This window comes from Leuresthes tenuis, unplaced genomic scaffold (assembly GCF_036924035.1).
Source record: "Leuresthes tenuis unplaced genomic scaffold, fLeuTen1.0.hap1 SCAF_15, whole genome shotgun sequence".
Lineage (NCBI taxonomy): Eukaryota > Metazoa > Chordata > Actinopteri > Atheriniformes > Atherinopsidae > Leuresthes > Leuresthes tenuis.
In genome coordinates, this window is record NW_027325369.1 from 14,730,680 (window position 1) to 14,751,509 (window position 20,830).

Sequence of the window (20,830 nt, forward strand, 5' to 3'; positions counted from 1 at the left end):
TGCTACTCAGAGAAGGCAGATAAGGAAGTTCTGAATAAGTGAGGATTCCCATTAGAGCCATCCACAATAAAAATGCATGAACTCATAGCACTTGAAGGCACTTAAAATTAATTCAACAGATCTGCTTGGACATGTGAACAATGCTAATATGTGCATTCTTTGAACTGTTTCATGATTTAAGGCAAGCACTCTATTCATGTTATGCTGACTCGGAAGAAAGATTCTTGGCTAAGAAACTGGTAACTTTCAATAATAGCTTATTCTATGAAAAAACAAAAAAATCCTTATAAAATGCTAAAAAAGTGAGTAACTGCATGTGTGTTAAAAAGGCCCATAGTGCTGCAGGGAACTGTATGGCTGTTGGAGCAGTTACTGCAGTGGACCACTTTTATATTTGACTTCAACAACATGACTACAGGATCAAAAACAAAACAAAGCCACTCAAAAATTATAATTTTTTGTAAATTAATACATTCAACATTTCAGTAAAGGCACAGTTAAGGTGAATTGCTGACTGTGTCAAACAGTGCTGCTGGACCAAACTGTGGTATCACATGACAGCAGTCAAGAACTAAATGTTGGCTACATTACAACGGCTGTCATTCTCTGCCAACCAGTTCGACAAGTATGCGGCCATTGTTATCTCACCTTCTGTTTGCCTGAGAACGCGTGGTAGTAACACGACACATAAGTCATGACAGCCTTCTCATCTGGCCTCAAGGTGCTAATGATATCTGCTCGGGGAACAGAGGAAAGGGAGAGAGGGCAGAGAGGAGAAAAATGGAGAGTAAAAGTGTGCAGAGACAAGAGGGCCAGCAGGGGGCAATATCACGAGTCACAAGTCACCTCCAGTCTAACTGAATTTTGTCTTCAAGTTTTAGTGTTTTCAAGTGGTTTTTAGGAAATCTTTATTGTCCCCATACAGACTGGACAGTATGGTATGCTAACAGCATGTTAACAGCATGTTCAGTGGGAGGTGAGAGCACAAAGAAATAAATAGTCTATAATGTTATCACTCTAATAAATATCTATGGATTTCTGAGATTCTTCATGTAATTTATAACCAAACTCAGCCACTTATTCCAGGCACCAACTGTATCTTGTTCCACACATCTCAGACCTGTGATACAACCCAGAGTCTAGCTCACTCCAGAGTCATCCCCTCTTTCTCCTGCAATAAACACTGACGTTTTTGATCCGAATTGCTTAAACACAGCTGTGGTGAAATGGTCTCTTTGGTGCCGGGCCTCCAGATTGAGCCTGGCTTTTATAGAACGATTGTCCTTCCCCCAGAAATGAGATGAGCGCCACAGAACAATTTCAGGTGTCTTGCTCTGCGTCAAGGCAGTTGTCACACTAGCAATGGTTCATTATCCAACACAGAAAGGCCGGCAGCATTTCTTTCCTTCAGTGAAACGAGGAGACAGACTCTCCACTGAAGCCAGACAGCGTGCACCCATTAAAGTGAACTGATAGCTTACTGCTCGACTTTGAAGTGCCAGATTTAATTTCATTCATTCCTCCACCCTCAATTTAAGCTGTCACTCCGAAGGCTGAACATAACCGACCTTTTAGACATTTACATCTCCCCCTCGGTACCAGACTTCAAGCTAATTTGTATCAACCACAGCTGTTATCATAGGCAATCATCATCATTCAGATCAGATAAACTTTTTCCGCACCTCCCACTCAATTCAGCTCTTATTCAGTGGAACAAAACTTTAATTAGGGGTGCGTTTGGAGGCCTGCAGCCCTTATAACAAATACGTAGACTGGAGACACACTTGTGCTCATTGCCTGTAAGAACACTGATGTTGCTCCATCATGCATTTGGTGGCGTGAACCATGCGGAAAATAAAGCAGAGTGACCCCTGCAGGGGGCGTTGTGCACTGCAGAGAGAAGGATACTGTTAGGAGGCACCCACAGAGGTAGAAAAAGAGGGCGGAGGGGAGTAAGGAAGAAGAGGAGGAAAGAGATGCTGCATCCAGGATACCTTCTGGGCGCCTGAGAAGGCATGGTAGAAGCTAGAGACGTAGGTCATGATCGCCTTCTCGTCCGGACGGGCAGTGCCCACAATGTCTGTGAGGAAGAGAGGAAGTCAGGGAGGGCATGGAGGAGGGGGTCAGGAGGGGGTCGAGGTTGTTAAACAGCCGAACGAAGAAACAGGACGTAGAGGTCATCACTTAAATAACATTTAGCAAAGAAATAAAAATAAACAGTGTTATTGGTGAGGGTTTAACTCAAACTCTTCAGTCTGTCCTAAAAGAAACTGATTTCATTATGTACAGCTACCCACTGACAGGACTCCATACTTGAAGATGCTGGATGACGCCATGAAGCTTAATTTATTTGTAGAGAAAGAATTGCATATTTACATTCTGTAGAAAATAGCTTCCCCCTGTGTGCACAGCTGCATAGGAGGATATGAAGACCAAAACATGCTCTGGCAGAAAGCAAATCAAGCCAGGTTTTATAATCTTTATCAAAATGTCTCAACAATGGGTTGGTCATATAAAGCTAAAAAAGACTTGAGAACCAAGAAAATGAACAGTCCTGTTTAGTTCTAAACTTGATTTTGGTTCCTCTTTTGTCCCTTTTCTTTACTTCTGAGTATAAACCAACACAGAGGCAACTGGTGTGAATCTGTGATAAACATGTGAAGAAGCTATGCCCATTTTAGCTAGTGTGGCTCTCAGACGGCAAGCTGTGGGAAATAAAAAGTTGTACTGACCCTCAGCTCCACAAAGTACATCTAGATTTCTTCAGGGAAAGTATATTTTGGTCTTTTGACACAGGAGAACGCCTGCTTTCCACATCATCATTTTAAAGTTTGACTCCCTGCCTGCTCACCTTCTGCGTCCAACATTTTGGGGATGTCCAGGTACTTCTCTGCCACGTCAAAGGCTGTGTTCAGGTTGGTCATGGGATCATCCTGTCGAAAGCAAACCATCAAGACTTTTAGAGATAACTTTTATGGCTATTAAGGAATATGTTGCAGTATTTGTAGCATTGTACTCATAAATCGCTCAATAGGAACATCAATCTTTTCAGCACAAAGTGGGGAAGAAAGTACAACTAGATTTTCCCCTTATTTGGTCAGAACGTCAAACTATTAGCTGCCAGGCTCTTTCATACATTACTTGTGACAGGCAAACCACTCACCTTGCGCAGTTTTCCGTAGTCAATGAGCTCTGGACGGTGTCGATGAATGAGTGCACAGAAACCCAAGCCATCTTTCCAGCTGAGAGAGAATGTGCAGAAATTGTGATCAGGATGAAACCGAGATGAAACATAATGAGAAGAGGTCAAATAAAAGCAATGTCACTTTGATCTTTAATGAAGACCATTTCCTTCCTTTAGTCTCCTTAATTAGTTTAACACAAAACACCCATAAATCATCCCAGCAACACGAGGTGTGTTTTGTCGTGTATTGTACCAAGTGGTTTTCACATGAAGCTCCAACCTTTACACGTTTTTGATCCTTTGTGATAATTGAAAGAAACATTCTCAAGCTTGAATTTATTTTGAGTAGCTCAAAGATTTTGTGAAACAAGGATGAATGCTTTGGGACCAAACCAGTTGGATGTCAAAGGAGAGGAGTACGCGGTTCTTTCTGTGCCCATTCGAAAGGGAAAACTTTTGAAAAGTGACCAATTAAATTATTTTCAAGGATAAAATAAAATGGGAAATTACAGTCTGTTAGCATTTGTGGGACAGATCCTGGAACGTGTTCAGAGAAAACGTAATGGCTGCTTGGACATTTTTGTACATTGAACAGAAATGGCACCACAATGCCGGCTTTCTTGAATGTTTCCAGAGTAGCTTTCTTGGCAAGTGGTTTCACTGTGAAAACTAGTGACGAAGGGACCAGTTTTCACTGAATACAAAAAACAACTTGATCTACAAACACCAACTTTTCACCAATTCCTACAAGCTTTTATTACAGTTAGTTGAGTCTTATTCTAAGAAACTTGTAAATTCAGGGAACATATTTTGTTGTCAAAATGCAGTACATTTAAATGCTCAATTATGCACACCAACTCACATTTTACTTGCTGCTGTGCAGGAAAAGTGTATCTTAAGAATTCAAAAGCCAGAACTAACATAAAAGCCAACAAAAAAAGCTCTGTAAAACTGAAAGGGACAAAATGTGCCATCCAAATATGCAGGGAATTAAATATGAAACAGATACTGTCCTCTGTAAAGCTATTACATTTCACACCCAGTAGAAAGTGCAAGACATTACGACAAAATTAAATTTTCTGGAGCTCATGCGTATGTTTCTCGGCAGGACATATTTTTAGTTCGGCCTTCTTTGGTTCATCGATTACTGCCATCCTTGGCTCTGAAGCCAGCCTGTCTTCCAAAGTGCAGCGTCTCAATTTGGAGCGGTAGAAGATTGACTGATCCTCTGTGCTTGGAGAATAACAAGGATGGGCTATTCAAATGCATCACCCGTCATAAAAAGTACCTATGGTACATGAGAAGCTACTTAAAGCTTTTATACCTAAAGTGCTCTGCACTCCTCATCTGACTCTCATCTCCTGACTGAGTTGTAGCTTCTGCTATCATCTCTGACAGGGAGACCGCATCAAAGGCCTGGCCTGTGCTCTGAGAGCTTCTTTCCACTGCCTCCCTCTCTTTACCTTCTGTTGAAATGACCTCAGCTCCACCTTTCACCTCAACTCAGCTTTCATCCACATCTGAGCATCACAGTGATCTTCTTTCAATAATTCAACACACTCTATGGGATCCTCTGATGTGGCTTCAGGTCTAACTAAACCGACTCGTGGCTATGAAACGAAAATGTAAGGATAGGATTCTAATTCATATCTCCAGATTTCAAGTCACCGTTAACTAAATAAATGCACTACTTGATAACTGCCACTTCTTGTCCTTGTTGGCTGCTTTCAGAATTTCTCTGTTCACCACCAGCTCTGTTTCAGGCCTCTGCTCACATCTGTACATGTCAGGCGTTAATGTAATCTTGGTGTTCTCAAAATGGAATTTCTTCTAAAATCCTAACTGAATCAGACTAAATGAAAAAAAACATTTGGATTTTAAGTAGTGGCCCTAGGAAAAAATCTCACAGAGTAAACACATCTACACATAAAATGCATCCAAGCACTATACTGTGCATGAAAGCACACTCTGAGCTCTCTCTTTGGTTTCTTTGGCCTGGATAAAACCTAGTATACACCAAAAACCTGCAGTTGCAACAAGATGCCTGAAAAGTTACCAACATAAAAACAAAATGGAGGGCCGAGCAACCATTTTGCATGCTTGATATAAACATCTGCTCCAAACACTGGATACAGAAACAAACTAGTTAAGATTCAAACACAGATACCACGCCACTGCTTTTTAGAAAAAACATAGTAGTATTATACAAGTGTATCTACTGTATTTGACAAAACGTCTATAAAGGAGTATACACACCTGTCATCAGTTTCTGGGAGTGTTTTTAGTCTAATCCAGTCGCAACAAGCATATTGTCTCCAGAATGTCAACACATCTTCTATGATCAGGCCAAGACACGCCAATGTATTTGCTCCAGTGGAAATTTGCTGTTCTCAAAGTTTGCAAAGTAAATCAAAAGCAGTGAAGTTCCACTGAAGTTAATCTTAAATATAACTACATGAAGTGATGTACATCAACATTTTTTTCCCTGCTTGCCATCAAAAATTCAACTCCCCGGGCTCCGTGTCTGGCTCCACAATCTGCGACTGTAACTGTAAATATAAAGGTAAGGAACCACTTTTTTTGTTGCTTTTTGCGTTGGCCTCCCCAGACCCTTACCTGATGTGAAAGTTTTGGATGTTGACATTCTTGTAGGGTGCTGTCTTCCTCTGGCACCACAGCAGGAGGCCTTCTTTAGCAGAAGTTTCTGTGGTTGTGGAGAGGAGATCATTGTTAAGTTGGAGAAAATCTCAGGCTTTTACTTTGACTCTGAACTCATCCCTCTTTAGTCGTGGATTAAGTGGAGGTGAAGTGAATGTGTGACTGCTCGGAAGCATCGTGCTCTCTGGTTTCTACTGCATACAAAGAGATGTTTGGTACAGTGCTGTCCCCACACAGAAAAGCAAAATCCTTAAAAGTACACCATGGAAATTTTAGCCTGAACAAATTAAGGCTGATCACAGCTGACATTTAAAGTGGATTACACTGTAATGGCTCGACCATCTTGCAAATACTTCCACCTCAACACAAAAAGAGCAGTGTCTTAAACATTCATATTCAAATCAATATCATTTTTTCATCATTTTAAGTCTACGTGCTATTATGTTGTTTTTGTAGGTTAACAAAATGAGTGACAAAGGTCTAAATGCTAATACATTATGTGAATGAAAGCTTTCAATTGCAAATTAAGTTAGTGAGCAGGAGTACTTTTCACGCTTCTGCATATGAAGATGTTCCAACAAACACCTTCCTGCCCACAGCAACAGCCATACACAATGACTGCTTGTGAAAAATAATTCAGTGAGTTAATTACTCATGAAAAACAAATCCCTTTGAAACTGATGTTTCTTTTTATTTTTTTATTTGTTTGGTTGTCATTTAAATCCAAGTAAAGCTGCCAGACCTCACAAGTATAATGGGCTCCCAGTTTCAGACTCCACAAATATAGTAAAACAAGTCCACAGACACACACACACAGATAGTACCTTCCACAGAAATATCTTGGATGGCGAAGCGGAGGATTATGGTCCATATCATTCCCAGGGTCATCTTAGCATTACCGTCTACGATCTCTGAAAGAAACGCAAAGACATTTTTACCATTTACGCTTTTATCATTTCTCTCACTTTAATCAACTGTTTAATAAGGCCAATTATGTGCTGTTTTTAAATTATTGGCAGTGGCAGATTATTTCACAGCAACAAACAAAAAAATTTAATGAAGACAAAACTTGTTATATAGGCAGTCTATTCAGCGCAGCTGCAGTGGAACAATGTTTCTGATTGCCTGTGAACAAGTAGCTAAAACATTTATTCATCAAAACTGAGCACACTGTTAACAGAAAAGCCCTGCTTAAGAAAACGTACAATGTCGACACTGTGGACATAATGGAAAGAACAAACCTAAATCACCACAAGAGTGACGATACTTGAGTAACTAGGAGTTGCTGACAGTGTGCAGGGCTTTTACATTAATTACAAAATGTGATTTACTAAGGTCGCCAATTTACTGCTGATTGGGCCATTATGTTCCGCCAAAAACAAGCATGCCTTCATTTTGTGGTTGACAAAGCAGCAATTGTTGCTGTGAGGTGGAGGCAACTACAAAAACAGAGCGAGTGGTGGAGGGGAGAGAATGCACTCCTTATAATCTATAAAGAAAGCCAGAGAGAGACAGAACAAATTGATTGCTAAGACGCATCGTTTATACTTTACAGGAGAAAAATCAGAACTGACGTGAGACCCTGAACTATCAGAACAAAGTGTTTTACAAAGGACATGAGTACAAACGAAAGAAGAGAAGTCTCCTGCATCAAAACTTTTTCAAACTCCTCATTTTTGGTTCTCCAGTAAGTTAAACGCACTGTGTAGCTGGGAAGTCACTGTTCACATTTTCACATGTGTTGTTAATTTCCTGAGGTCCCTAATGACAAAGAAAAAGTGAATAAAGAGGTTGGATATGACTGGATCTTGGTAAGTACAAAAAAAAAGTTCTCGCTGTAATTTTATTACAATATATATAAGGCTGAAATGACTGAAAGAGCCCAAGTGCGTACACAGCTTTTTGTGCATGTAAAAGATCTGAAGAATTGCAAAGTCCACCAAAGAGTTATCGCTTCCCACAGAACACATTCGCTCCTGAACTGTCGGAAATTATCCTGTTTGTAGTCTAGGCTTTTCTTCCTGCACTTGATGACATCACCACGGAAAATATTTGCTTGTCTGGCAAACACTGAAAACAAGAAACGATCAGTGCTATACCCTTGCCATTTCTGACTAAATAAGCTGACCAATCGGAACTGAAGGTGAAAGTAGTTTCAGACAAACAACAAGATGCGCTGGAGTAATGTGAAGAAAAATTGCTTTGGAACAGTGAAGCATGTAAAGCTATTGACCCTCAAAATGAAATCGTGAACTTGTATATGACAATTACAGGGGCTCTTTAATAATTGTAATAAAGAATCTGCACTGCCCAAGGTCCTACACATGGGAAGCTTATCGTCATCAATCTGAAGACTAAAGACTTGTGACAATCATCACAGTGTAAGAATGTATCTAATAAGCAGGCCAGATAATCCACCTTTTTTAAAGACTAACCAGCCTAGCTCAAATACTTTCAGCAATTTAATATGAAGTAAACATGGTCACCTTCAGGCTTCAGACCAGTTTTATTCATCATATTACTGTCACAGTTTATGTTTTAATAGTCTTGTTTTCAGTTTCTTATGTTTTCTTTCTCATCATGTTTTCAGGTTCCAGGTCATGCTTTTCCCATGTCACGTTAGGTTCACTCATGTCACCTGTTTCTGTTCACAGCTGCACGTCATCACAGATCACTTCCCCACAGTATTTAGTTTCTAGGTTCACTTGCACTCATTGCAGAATCCTCACTTCCCTTTCATGTCATGTTCACAAAAAAGCAAAGTCTGGTTTTGCCTCACAGTTTCATAGTTTATTTAACCATAGTCTCATCTTGCTTTGTTTATTTTCACTGTTAATTATTTTTGACATCTGGCTCAGCCGCAACCTTTGTTCTTGTGCTTCGTGCCTTTTGTTAATAAACCTTTTGATTTTTAAGAAGTTCTGTATCTGGGTCCTCCCTTCATTGCACCGAACCTGACAATTACAATAAACAAATCCACCTCTGTGGTTAGCAAATACCTGCACCTGAATATCATCAGTCCTGCTTGTTTGTGACCCCGTGTGAAATTGCACAGCTCTTGGTAGACTGAGTTGGGCATAACGGAGATGAACCGGCTGCATCTGTGTTCATAAATCAGCACATTGTTTATACATCACAGGCACCTCCATTTGTGCTTTTCATAAATTGCTCATTTACCCCTCTTAGAAAACGTGTCCCCTATTTTAGATGAATAGCTAAATATCTAGGTCACCTTTAACAGTTGCTTCAAAAGCATTTGAAGACTGTATAACAAAGAGTATTCCTCTGCAATATATAGTCATTCAAATTATGCTGAAAAAAGTGGCATTGCAACCATATGTAAAAATAATAATAACAATAATGATAATTCGACCATCCTTAAAAGTGTCCAAAAAAGGAAAAATACAGTACAGTAATAACAAATAACAACAAATACAGTATTCCAAAGCTGCTCAACATAATGAGATATGCCATTTTAGGATGTTTCAGGTCGGAGAAACTCTTTGATACATAATAACCAAGAAATAATGATGATGTCATTGTAAGACCAGAACTCTCTTTTGTTCCAAGCGGCTCTGTTTAATCTCTGTATTACCAGACTGAAGCAGCATATGGCAAAGATTCATGAATGAAACATGCAATGATGGACCTGTTCAGCTGTCAGTGTGTCTATGGCTGAAGGCTATGAATGAGCACCAGTCCAGTCATCTCTACGTTGTTGATAATGACTCTCCCCTTCCGCAGGTCACCACGTTAGCCCGCCTTCAATAATCACTTGTTTGTCCCTCTAATCCAATAAGGCTCGAAGCATGGCAACTCAGCTGTGACGGACAAACTAGGGCTGCGAGATGCCAGTCAGATGTCTGGATATGTAACGTGGTGTGAAAGACCAGTCAGATCGAATTAGGAGGCAGAAAAAGTCGAGCTCACTGGTTCAGGGTGACACATGCAGATCATGTTGAGATTAGTTCTAATGAACATGACTGATCCACATGGGGGGAGGAACACAAATCCAGTTAATTCTATTTGAACCCACCCCCTCACCCTCACACTCAACAAACCCCCTGATGAGCTCTGTAGGCCTGAGCTTTCGACTAGTCTCATCCCACCACTGCCAAAGCCACAGCTAGCAGGGAGCTGGGCTGGATGACCAGGAGGGGATTCCAGGCAGCTAATCTGTCTGGAATGCTTGTCTGGTTTAGGCGCTTCTATACCAAACTCTATACAATGCAAAATAACTCTAGTTAATTTGTGTCTCTTCTTGAACAAACAAGTGTTCTGTTAGAAACTATTTTGGTGATTTATCGTAAAATGCCAACAACCGTCTGGTTTCATTGCTTCAGGTGTAAATATTTTTTTTTTGGATCGTCAGAACAAGTCACTGAGGACATAGCCATGGGTTCTGGTAAAGTGAGCTATATATTTCCCTGATTCTGATGTGGAAGCAGCTGATATTGTTACTAATTATATCAGAAAGTGTTCTTGCTTTGAGAAATTAAGGCTTATTTTTTCAAACACATGAATATTACATTTTCTCTCAATGTTTGAGAAAATTATGATTTAAGTTGAAGTGAAGCAATACAACTTCAAGATGTAATAAAAGAACACTAAATTTAATAATTACAATATCTCAAGTAACTATCTTATCAAGCTTCATTGATGGATATGCAGAAGAACCATGTAGAAGTCAGTTCAGAGTTATTCTGAAAATCACCCCATATGAGGAGAGTTTGGGTTCTACAAACAGTTGCCTGATTTTTAATAACCAGAGGGTGAAGATATTTGGAAGTGGGAGATTTCTGATATCATTTGTGTACTGTTGCGTTGGCTGTGACCCACATTCAAAGAATGACTAACCCACAGAGCACGAAAGTCTTGACAAAGCAACTTACACTGCCAAAGGGATCTTGCCTAAGGACCCCTACTGGACCTTTCACACAGGAGATTTGAACCCAGGTCACCCACATGGAAGGTGGCAATCTTACGACTACACTATCCAGTCCATGCTCTGAAAGACTAAACGGGTAAACAGGTAAAATGAATATAAACGTGCGAGTACGACCAAATTTATACAAAATCGAGCTTTTCAAAAACCGGACAAACGCACCAAGATCATTTGGTATCTCAAATCTTTGACATAAAGAAGCAAAAAGAAACATTTTGAGATCATTTAGATCAGTGTTCTTCAACCCTGGTCCTTGGGACCCACTGCCCTGCATGTTTTCTATAGTTCCCTCCTCCAATACACCTGATTCAAATGAATGGCTCCTTATCAGGCCACTGCAGAGCTTGATGACGAGCTAATCATTTCAATCAGGTGTGGTGGAGGAGGGAAACCTCGAAAACATGCAGGGCAGTGAGTCCCGAGGACAAGGGTTGAAGAATCCTGATTTAGAGGACGCACTTTCTGTTTGTCGCAACCCACGTGTGTGCGAATGTCATCCCTTCCAAAAACAACTGGAGGGTGTGTGTGGCTGCAAAAGTGGAAGAAAGACAAAAAAGAGAGATAGTGAGATTGCAAGAGAGCAGAGCGTTTACTCTGCTAAGGACTTGTTTATCCCCTGAAGGGAGGAGGACGGACATCTCCAAGTTATTTGTGCTGAACAATGAGCTGCCTTAGCCCCTGGAGGGAATTGCTGATCCTGAGATCTACTCTCAGAAAATGCACTGAAAGCACAAGCTCTACCAGAAGACTGAGGAATAAGGATCTCATTAAAGTGCACAGCAGCCAGCAGCTCTACCATGGTAACGAGAGAGGGCGGGTCTGTGGCAACATTATACATACATAACTATTTACAAGTAAATAGGAGCTATTGGCTTGGCTGGCCTGATTAAAATCAATATGTGAAATCTGGGGAGTATACTAATCTAAAGGAGATCATGTGACTTTGTGGGAAATGACTTTAACTTCATCTTTTGGCACAAATGTCCTCATAGGACAATCGTGTGGCATCACTGACCTTCTGCTCCAATCGAAACCAGCTTCACTCCTTTACTGGCGATGAAGTCAAGCGCTTTGTTAACGTTAGAGATCTTGTGGACTCTCATTTTGCCTCTTTCTGGTTTGGCCAAGCGTTCACCTGAAAACAGAAAAAAAAACCTTTTTCCCTGAACACAGCCAGAGTAGTCATTTCCCAGTCGATCCAGGAAAGAAGTGGAATACAATATTCCAATAAAAACGTGTTATCTTTCTGTTATCCATCAGCGGACGACACTAACATTTCTTTAAGTAAATGTTGTTGCCTATCGTATGAAGTTACACTAGACTATCAGCGCACAGTTAGAGTAACTCAGAAGATGTAGACTGATGATACACGTAAGCTGCCAATGGACTCATAGTCCATGTAACATTTTCTTAATAGTTTTCAAAATCCCCATCACAGCAAGAAATGACAACCTTCAACCCTCATGCTCAAAATGGCATTCTTTTTATGAAGTTTTTGATTCTTCTACAGCCAAGTTTCCATTCAACAGCAGTCAGACACCTTTCCATGGACTGGTTTTAAGTAAATAAACTCGGTTGTGCGGTGTCGCCGGAAGCTGGAGGCACAGGCTATGTTGCTACTGGTTGTAATTCAGTAAAAGAAGTAGGTGTTCCCAACTGGAAATAAAGTTCTACTGAATGTTCACAGTTACTGAATAAAAACTGTGGTGGATAAATGAAGATATAATGGAAAGTGTGTTTTTTTCTTTTTCCCCCAATATACATTTTCTCTTTCACATCTTTTAAACACAAATCAAAAAGAAACTCTGTAGCATAAATGTGACTGCTTTAAAAAAAGAATTTTCTTCATTACTGGCACAGGTCTGGTTTTGTGAGACGAGCTTGAATCTAGTACAAAAATAACCTAAGAAGATAAAAGTAGGAGGTATGAAATGGATGTTTGCAAAAGCCAAACAAAGAATGTGACTGAGGTCTGATTTATCTATTTGTGTCCATCTCCCACCTCCAGACTGATAAACAGCTCTGCTTATAGACTGAATTGGAGCAGCAGGACCAGCTCTGTGCACACAACTGTCACTGGCAGACTGAACATTGTGTAGCTCCATTACACAAAAGCTGATTCTGACAATGCGTGTTGCTCACATGTGCAGAAACTCTCTCATTTAGGGATGGAAACACAAGCAATCTGTTGGAACCTCTGATACAAGTTTACCACATGCAGGTCCCCGCTGTCCTCTCTGCAGTTCACCTCCCATTGTCCTACATGCTGCATGTTATATGCTGTCAGACTGAGGCCCACACACAGAGCTGATTAACTGTCAGAGTGCGTTAAAAAATGTCATCATCCGTGTCAGAAACATCCTTCCACACAGAACCAGACAAAGCTAACATAGTAATTTAGCCATTAATCCGATTCTTTACAGTGCCATGTAACTCCACTGAGTGTGAACATCAAATTACCCATACCTTTGCACATACTCAGCTATTTTCACCTAGTTTTCTCACTTATAATTATTGACATTACAAAAGCTAAAGATGCCTCTAATAATAGAATCAGGCATAAGTGTTCTCAAGCTTCTCATCCAACTCTTAGTATTCAACTAAAGAAAGCTAATTTCTTGAAATGTCAAACTATTCCTGGCTGATCCTGCTGCCCAAAAATCAACATGTGACAATGCTGTTTTCATCCAGCTAATCTTGTTTAATAAGGAGCCCTGTACCTGAGATGACCTCTAGCAGCAGCATGAGTTTCAGTCCATCCCGGAAGTCCTCCTCGATGTTCTCGATCTGCGTGCCAGCTTTCCTCAGGTGAGAGTTGCACCAAGCTGTAAATGTCTACAGAAAAAAGAAAAGAAAAGACATAAATCATTAAAAACAGGTGTATAATTTAGTGCCAAACAAGCAATGTGTTGATGCCGTTTCAATTCCAGCGTCAGCCACCCAGGTGTTTATAGGCGCCAGTTTGCTTGTGTAACTACCAGAGTTTCTTCATGTTTGTTTAAATTGTAGACTTATTAAATCTTAGAATCTGCCGACAATGGAACCATAGCACAGAAACGGCACTGGTGAAAGTTACCAATGATCTCCTGTTAGCTTCTGATAGCGGACTTGTTTCTGTGCTTGTCCTGTTGGATCTCAGTGCTGCATTTGATACGATCGATCACAGCATTCTGTTACAGAGACTTGAACATGTTATTGGGATTAAAGGAACTGCATTAGGCTGGTTTAAGTCATATTTATCTGATAGATTCCAGTTTGTTCTTGTAAATGAGGAATCTTCCTCACACGTTGGAGTAAGTCATGGAGTTCCTCAGGGTTCTGTGCTTGGACCGATTCTTTTTACTTTATACATGCTTCCATTAGGTAACATTATCAGACAGCATGGCATAAATTTACATTGTTATGCTGATGATACTCAGCTGTACTTATCTATGAAACCAGATGAAACCTACAGGTTGGTCAGACTACAAGCCTGTCTTAAAGACATAAAGACCTGGATGACTCAGAACTGTCTGCTTTTAAATTCAGACAAAACTGAAGTTGTTCTCTTTGGACCTGAGCGCTTCAGGGAGAAATTGTCTAGTTATATAGTTACTCTAGATGGTATTTCCTTGGCTTCTAGTTCTACAGTGAGGAACCTTGGAGTTATTTTTGACCAGAATTTATCATTTGACGCACATATAAAACTGGTTTCTAGGACTGCCTTCTTTCACCTTCGTAATATTGCCAAAATCAGGAACATCCTGTCTCAAGGTGATGCAGAGAAACTAGTTCATGCATTTGTTACTTCAAGATTGGACTACTGTAATTCCTTATTATTGGGCTGTCCCACATATTCTCTGAAAAGCCTCCAGCTGATCCAAAATGCTGCAGCCAGAGTTCTGATGAGAACTAACAGGAGAGATCATGTTTCTCCAGTTTTAGCTTCCCTTCATTGGCTCCCTGTTAAATTCAGAATAGAATTTAAGATTCTTCTTCTCACATATAAAGTTCTTAATGACCGAGCTCCATCATATCTTAAAGATCTAATTGTAAGATATTTTCCTAACAGAGCACTTCGCTCCCAAACTGCAGGTTTACTTGTTGTTCCCAGAGTTTCTAAAAGTAGAATGGGAGGTAGAGCCTTCAGTTATCAGGCCCCTCTCTTGTGGAATAAGCTGCCAGTAAATGTCCGGGAAGCAGACACCCTTTCCACTTTTAAGATTAGGCTTAAAACTTTTCTTTTCGATAAAGCTTATAGTTAGGGATGGCTCAGGTAATCCTGAAACATCCCATAGTTAAGCTGCTATAGGCTTAGACTGCTGGGGGACCTCATCTGTCACACCTTTCCTCACTTTGCTCTCTTTTTCCCCCTGTTTAATTTCAAAATTGATTTTATGTACATGTGACATTATTGTGGTTATTAACCTATGTTTCCCTGTTCCAACAGATATCCTTTGAATGGCGTTATGGTGTTTTTCCCCCCTCTTTTCCCTCTTTTCTGTCTTCTCAAACCCCAGCTGGTCGAGGCGGATGGCCACCCTTCCTGAGTCTGGTTCTGCCAGAGGTTTCTTCCTGTTAAAAGGGAGTCGTTCCTTTCCACAGTTGCCACAGGCACGCTCAGGACGGGAGATTGGACTGAAGACACATTTCGGTGCAATCTGTTGGTTTCCTTAGCTAGGATATTAAATTTTTTGAATTAGCTCTATATGAATTAATTGGATTATGATTACAATGAATTGAATTCCAATTGGCTTGAATTGGACTATATTACTTAAGTGCCTTGAGATGACAATTGTTGTAATCTGGCGCTATATAAATAAAATTGAATTGAATTGAATTCCAAAGAACAATTATTTTCAGTTTGGACCAATAATAATCTGCAGGGCCATAGTGCTACCTAAAATCCCTGCTTAACATGTCCGTGAATGAGATACCTGTTGTAGAGGTGTGAGGGAGTTTCCCAGCAAGGACCGATTAAACGTGTTCCATGCTGGTTTAGACACATTTTCTCACCCTTTCACCTTTTCTTGAGATGCTAACAAGCTTGATTTCTGCTCTTTCTTCATTGAACAACAGCACACAGGAGCATTGTACTGTGTATCGTAGGTGAAGCAAAGCTTGGACTCTCCGGCATTGCTGGCATGCAAACACGCTAACGGAAAACATCTGGAACAGGATCTCAGCCGCCCAACAGGAGCTGGCATGATGAGTTGGCCCGACGTGCACCCTGCTGCGAACGCCTCTTTACGAGTTCCTGGGTTAATTACACCCAGGGCCCCAAGCACCATGTTTCCACCAGGGAGCAGGGGGAGGACCTGCAGGAGCAGAGCCAGACATTTATGAAAGCCAGCACTGTCTTCCACTGCCGGGGAACAAAAGCCACTTAAAAGTCACTGGCGAACTGGTTCAGAGCACTTGCGGAACTTTCGCAATGAGATCACTGCTAAAATGGAGTGGAGTGAGGTTTACATGACTATCAATAAACTTGAGTGTGGACGAGCTGGGCTCAGATGCGTGTGGGTTTGCTGACATATGGCGGTGTTTCAGCCAGAGAAAATGCTTAGGGAAACTCTCTGGATATCGCAGAGGATGTCGAGGGAAAAGGACAGATTATATGGTGTGTTATCTTCAAGAGCACAACTGACAGAAAAGACCAATGCTGAAGATTTATGTGCAGCAGACAAGAGCGGACACACACCCTCAGCTCATGAAATATTGTTTTCCTGTAGAGTTACTCATGATTTAAGTCATGCTCCAACAGGCAAAGAGGTACTTCAAATTTTTCTAATCAATAGCCCATTAGAAGCTTGCCAAAGATGGTAAACTACTGAGGCAGAGCTGTGGTGTCAGCAGCTAGCATGAATACTGTATAATTTAATCAAAGTGTTAAGATACGGGTGATTTCTGGCTCTGTGGTTCAGGTTCCCATGCTACAACACTTTATTTATCTTGACAAGTATCAGCCCCTTTCTTTCCCTTTCACGTTTGTGTTCACTTTTCCAGCAAACGCCTTCAAAACATGACATAATGACAACTTTAAGTGCTTTTGGGTAATTACCGACATCTGACCTTAAATATACTGAAATACATAATGTTAACATAAATGTTAACATGTTAACATTATGTTAATACATCATCAGCAAACTACAAGCTGCTTTTAAAAGGCAAGATAAGCCAGACAGAAACCCAATAACACCAATTCAATTGGGGAAGTAGTGTATAAGGTTCAAAGGGGAGTAGGTGTGTGTTTCAGAAGATCAAGTGAACACATTTGTCCTCCTTGGTAAAGATTTAACAAGACCAGACAGATGAAAATGGCAAAATTCTCTGAGTCAACTGGTAAAGAGCACAGTTGTGAAAATTATTTAAATGTTCACAGGAGTGTCAGCTTGTTAAATGTGCCCGAAGGAGGAGTTTGGCTGCTCTGAAATGAACTCCTCTCGACAAGAATTAGCCAGCCCTCCTGCAGTTCCTCGAGCTCTCTGGGTCACTGTGGAGTTTGGCAGCAGCATCCAGTCCAGGCTGGTAGTCACCTGCAACGTCACATGACCCCATAGCTGCTTTATGGCGAACAGACCCAGGCCCGTCAGGTGCTCTGGACTCAGTTACTGGTCCATTAATCAAAGTGGAAAGAAGTCCCACAGTAGCTATTGTCACTGGGAATTTATCTGTTGAATAATGCAAGCAACATCACAGACAACATTAGGTTGTCAAGGTTATTTGCTCAGTTTAAAAAATTTATCATGTACACTGTTCCTTATTTCCAATTTGGAATCAATTGCCAAAAAATATGGACTTGTTGCTTGGAATATTTGGTCTTTCAGCACAGTATCACTCTCTACTGAGAGGTCAGCATTTGTCCACTAATGTTGAAAATCATCCACTGTTCATTAATCATAAGAAAATTACTGATAATCTGCCACCATCATTTTATTTGGAGTTTAATGTGTGACACCACTGTTGTGCAGTTTCTTTTTGTGTGATCATACAAAGCACAACATCATTAAGTGTTGTGGTAGACTGCTCTGATGTCCCCTGAGAGCTGTGTTTGGATCAGTTGCATCAGGAGTGCAGGCACTGGGTATTCCCTGTGCAGAGGGCCTGTGTGTTTATAGCCGGAAGAAGTGGCAGAGTGAGTGTAATTAACATGTTCTGAATAAGTGCAAGTAGTGAAACCTCTACAGCTAAACACAGTATGTGGCGTTACTGCATTTACGCAGTTATTTTATTGTTGATTTTGGTACAAATGTTACCCCTTGACTTCCTTTAACAAATGCCAGGTGAAAAAATAAACTTATTACATAAGTTTTTTTTAAGTTTATTGCTTTTTTAGGCAAACATTTTACTTGTCACCGTAGCAACAGTGTATACTTTCCTCTGAATTCTGTGGTTTACCATGATTTCCAGTAGTGAAGCAGATAATCTCTGTGACTTCTCTCCTCTAATGTCAATGTCTGTCTGTATGCTTGTAATTGCTCTCTAAGTAGTGACCTCTCACAAAAATCTTATCTGGGTCACTGTTTCTAGATGACTAACAAAATAAAGACTGTCACCAACATCAACACAAAACACTAAAACAGACCTTGAAATGTAAATTTGGATTCAAGCAGCTCAAACTTGTTTCCAAACTGCACTGTATGAATGTAGAGTGATGCGCACAATACTGTGCCACATATAATGTGGTGTGTCTCAACTCCATGTGTGATTCTGTTGTCTTTGTACAGTTTGTGTCGGTACAGCATGTGCTGTGAATCTCTGTGAGCTGTTAACATGTCTGCTGCAGAATCCTGGAGAGCAGTTACTGCCAGTGCAAATGCCGCAGCTTACGCACAGTCTGTTTCGGCTTTGGCAGTATGGCGTGTAACGGAGCAAAGTGAAAGCACCACTGACTGACTGGCTGTGTCTGTGAGAGGGACTGGAGGCTCGTAAATTTTGAGGGCCTTTCCCCCCTCTCTGTTCTCATCTGCCTCCTCTTTTTTCTTGCAGGTCTCAGCCTCCCAGAACTGCGGAGAGCTGTAAAAACAACAGGGGTCAAGAGAGGGAGGAATCTGCTACACATCAGCTTCAGGGAAAGTTGCCCACCAGCAGTATTAAATTCAAAGCTTTTTCCATGGCAACCACTGAACGTACAGTTCAGCACCAGCGGAGGGTGATCGACATGGATATTGTGTTCAGTGCTCTTAATTGTAAAGAGGACAAGAATAAACTTGAGAAAAAATTGAGAGCCAACCTCATGTCTGAAGTAAGCAGCAATGACAAACTTATTGTATGACTTTAACAAAATACCACAGCGAACACCACAGCTATTAACAGGCAGATGTTGCTTTCTGTGTCTAAACAATTGTCTCCAGTCTTGTAGCTGAGCAAACCTGCTGCTGTCAGTAAGCTCACATAGCAAACAAAAAGCAAAGCAAAAAGCAGACTTTCAAACTTTCAGTATGAACACTGCTGGAAATGTCATCATACAACTGAAAACTTTGGAAAAACCTACACAAAGACTCCAAATTGGTATTGCTTTGCCACACCACCATTTCCATTCTCAAATCTGAATTTCAAAAATTTCAACCTAACTCCTATTTTTTCAACTTTTAAGGTCTAAATCAACATTTATGTCGAAACTGCTTGGAATCAGTTGTCAATAAGAACCTTATAACCAGCAACCACAGTTTGTAACCAAAAATTAAGGTAATTACCTTTACCACAAACAGGCACAGATTGTTATTAAAAGGATCTGATAGCACAAAAGAAAAGATGCCTAAAGAGATGTTTTTCTAACAAATAGTCCAAGTCTGGCTAGGAAATCGAATGGGAAGTGACTTGCTGCAGGAAAACCTTGAGTGAGAGTACAGAGAACCACCCATGCAAGAGTGGAGTAAAACTACACAGTTGCAGTGTGGCAATCCTAGCTTGGAGTTATCTTAAACTTTACACTGACTCATATTGGGAACAAACTGTGAAACCCTAACCCAGAAGAAGTTGGCTCCTTGGTATATTCCACAGTTACGTGCGTTAAAGCATACTGCAAGAAAGCTGGAGAGACAGTGGCGTTCCTCTAATTTAGAAGAGTCTCAATTAGTCTGGAAAGATAGTTTAATAACCTATCAGAAAGCCCTTCGTAAAGCTAGAACTGCTTATTATTCATCATTGATAGAAGAGAATAAGAGCAATCCCAGGTTTCTTTTCAGCACTGTTGCCAGGCTGACAAAGAGTCTGAGCTCTGTTGAGCCATGTATTCCTTTAACTCTCAGCAGTGATGATTTCATGAGATTCTTCATCAATAAAATTGTTTCTATCAGAGAGGACATTGATGGAATCCTTCCCATTATTATCACTGATGTATCATCAAGTACAGCAGCTTTAGAAGTATCTTTAGAACATGATTTGTATTTAGATGACTTCTGCCCAGTTGATCTCTCTGAGCTAACAACAGCAATAGTCTCTTCTAAACCATCAACTTGTATTTTACACCCAATCCCAACCAGACTGTTCAAGGAGGTTTTCCCCTTAATTGACACTTCCATATTGGATTTGATCAATCTGTCTTTGTTGACAGGATATGTACCTCAGACTTTTAAGGTTGCTGTAATTAAACCTTTACTTCAAAAATCTACTCTTGATTCAGAAGTGTTGGCTAATTATCGACCTATATCCAATCTCCCTTTATTGTCTAAATTTCTTGAAAAAATAGTTGCAGTTCAACTTTGTAATCATTTACATAGATATTATCTGTTTGAAGAGTTTCAGTCAGGATTCAGAGTGCATCATAGCACAGAAACAGCACTGGTTAAAGTTACCAATGATCTCCTCTAAGCCTCTGATAGCGGACTTTTGTCTGTGCTTGTCCTATTGGATCTCAGTGCTGCATTTGATACGATCGATCACAGCATTCTCTTACAGAGACTTGAACATGTTATTGGGATCAAAGGAACTGCATTAGGCTGGTTTAAGTCATATTTATCTGACAGATTCCAGTTTGTTCTTGTAAAGGAAGAATCTTCCTCACACATTGGAGTAAGTCATGGAGTTCCTCAGGGTTCTGTGCTTGGACCAATTCTTTTTAT

General features: G+C 40.5%; 1 protein-coding gene across 4 annotated transcripts in view; it reads right to left on the minus strand.

Moving 5' to 3' along the window:
- actn1 (actinin, alpha 1) overlaps positions 1-20,830 on the minus strand; it is a 57,190-nt gene that overhangs the window by 16,550 nt on the left and 19,810 nt on the right. For 3 of the 4 annotated variants that reach the window (XM_072366159.1, XM_072366158.1, XM_072366160.1), the window contains exons 2-8: positions 13,508-13,622; positions 11,803-11,922; positions 6,667-6,753; positions 5,801-5,888; positions 3,164-3,242; positions 2,852-2,933; positions 1,995-2,080 (exon numbers count right to left, since the gene is read on the minus strand). In XM_072366159.1, the coding sequence (XP_072222260.1) occupies positions 1,995-2,080; positions 2,852-2,933; positions 3,164-3,242; positions 5,801-5,888; positions 6,667-6,753; positions 11,803-11,922; positions 13,508-13,622 (657 nt within the window). Of the gene's footprint in view, positions 1-648; positions 735-1,994; positions 2,081-2,851; positions 2,934-3,163; positions 3,243-5,800; positions 5,889-6,666; positions 6,754-11,802; positions 11,923-13,507; positions 13,623-20,830 lie in introns of all 4 variants that reach the window. The other variant, XM_072366161.1, reaches the window with a different exon arrangement.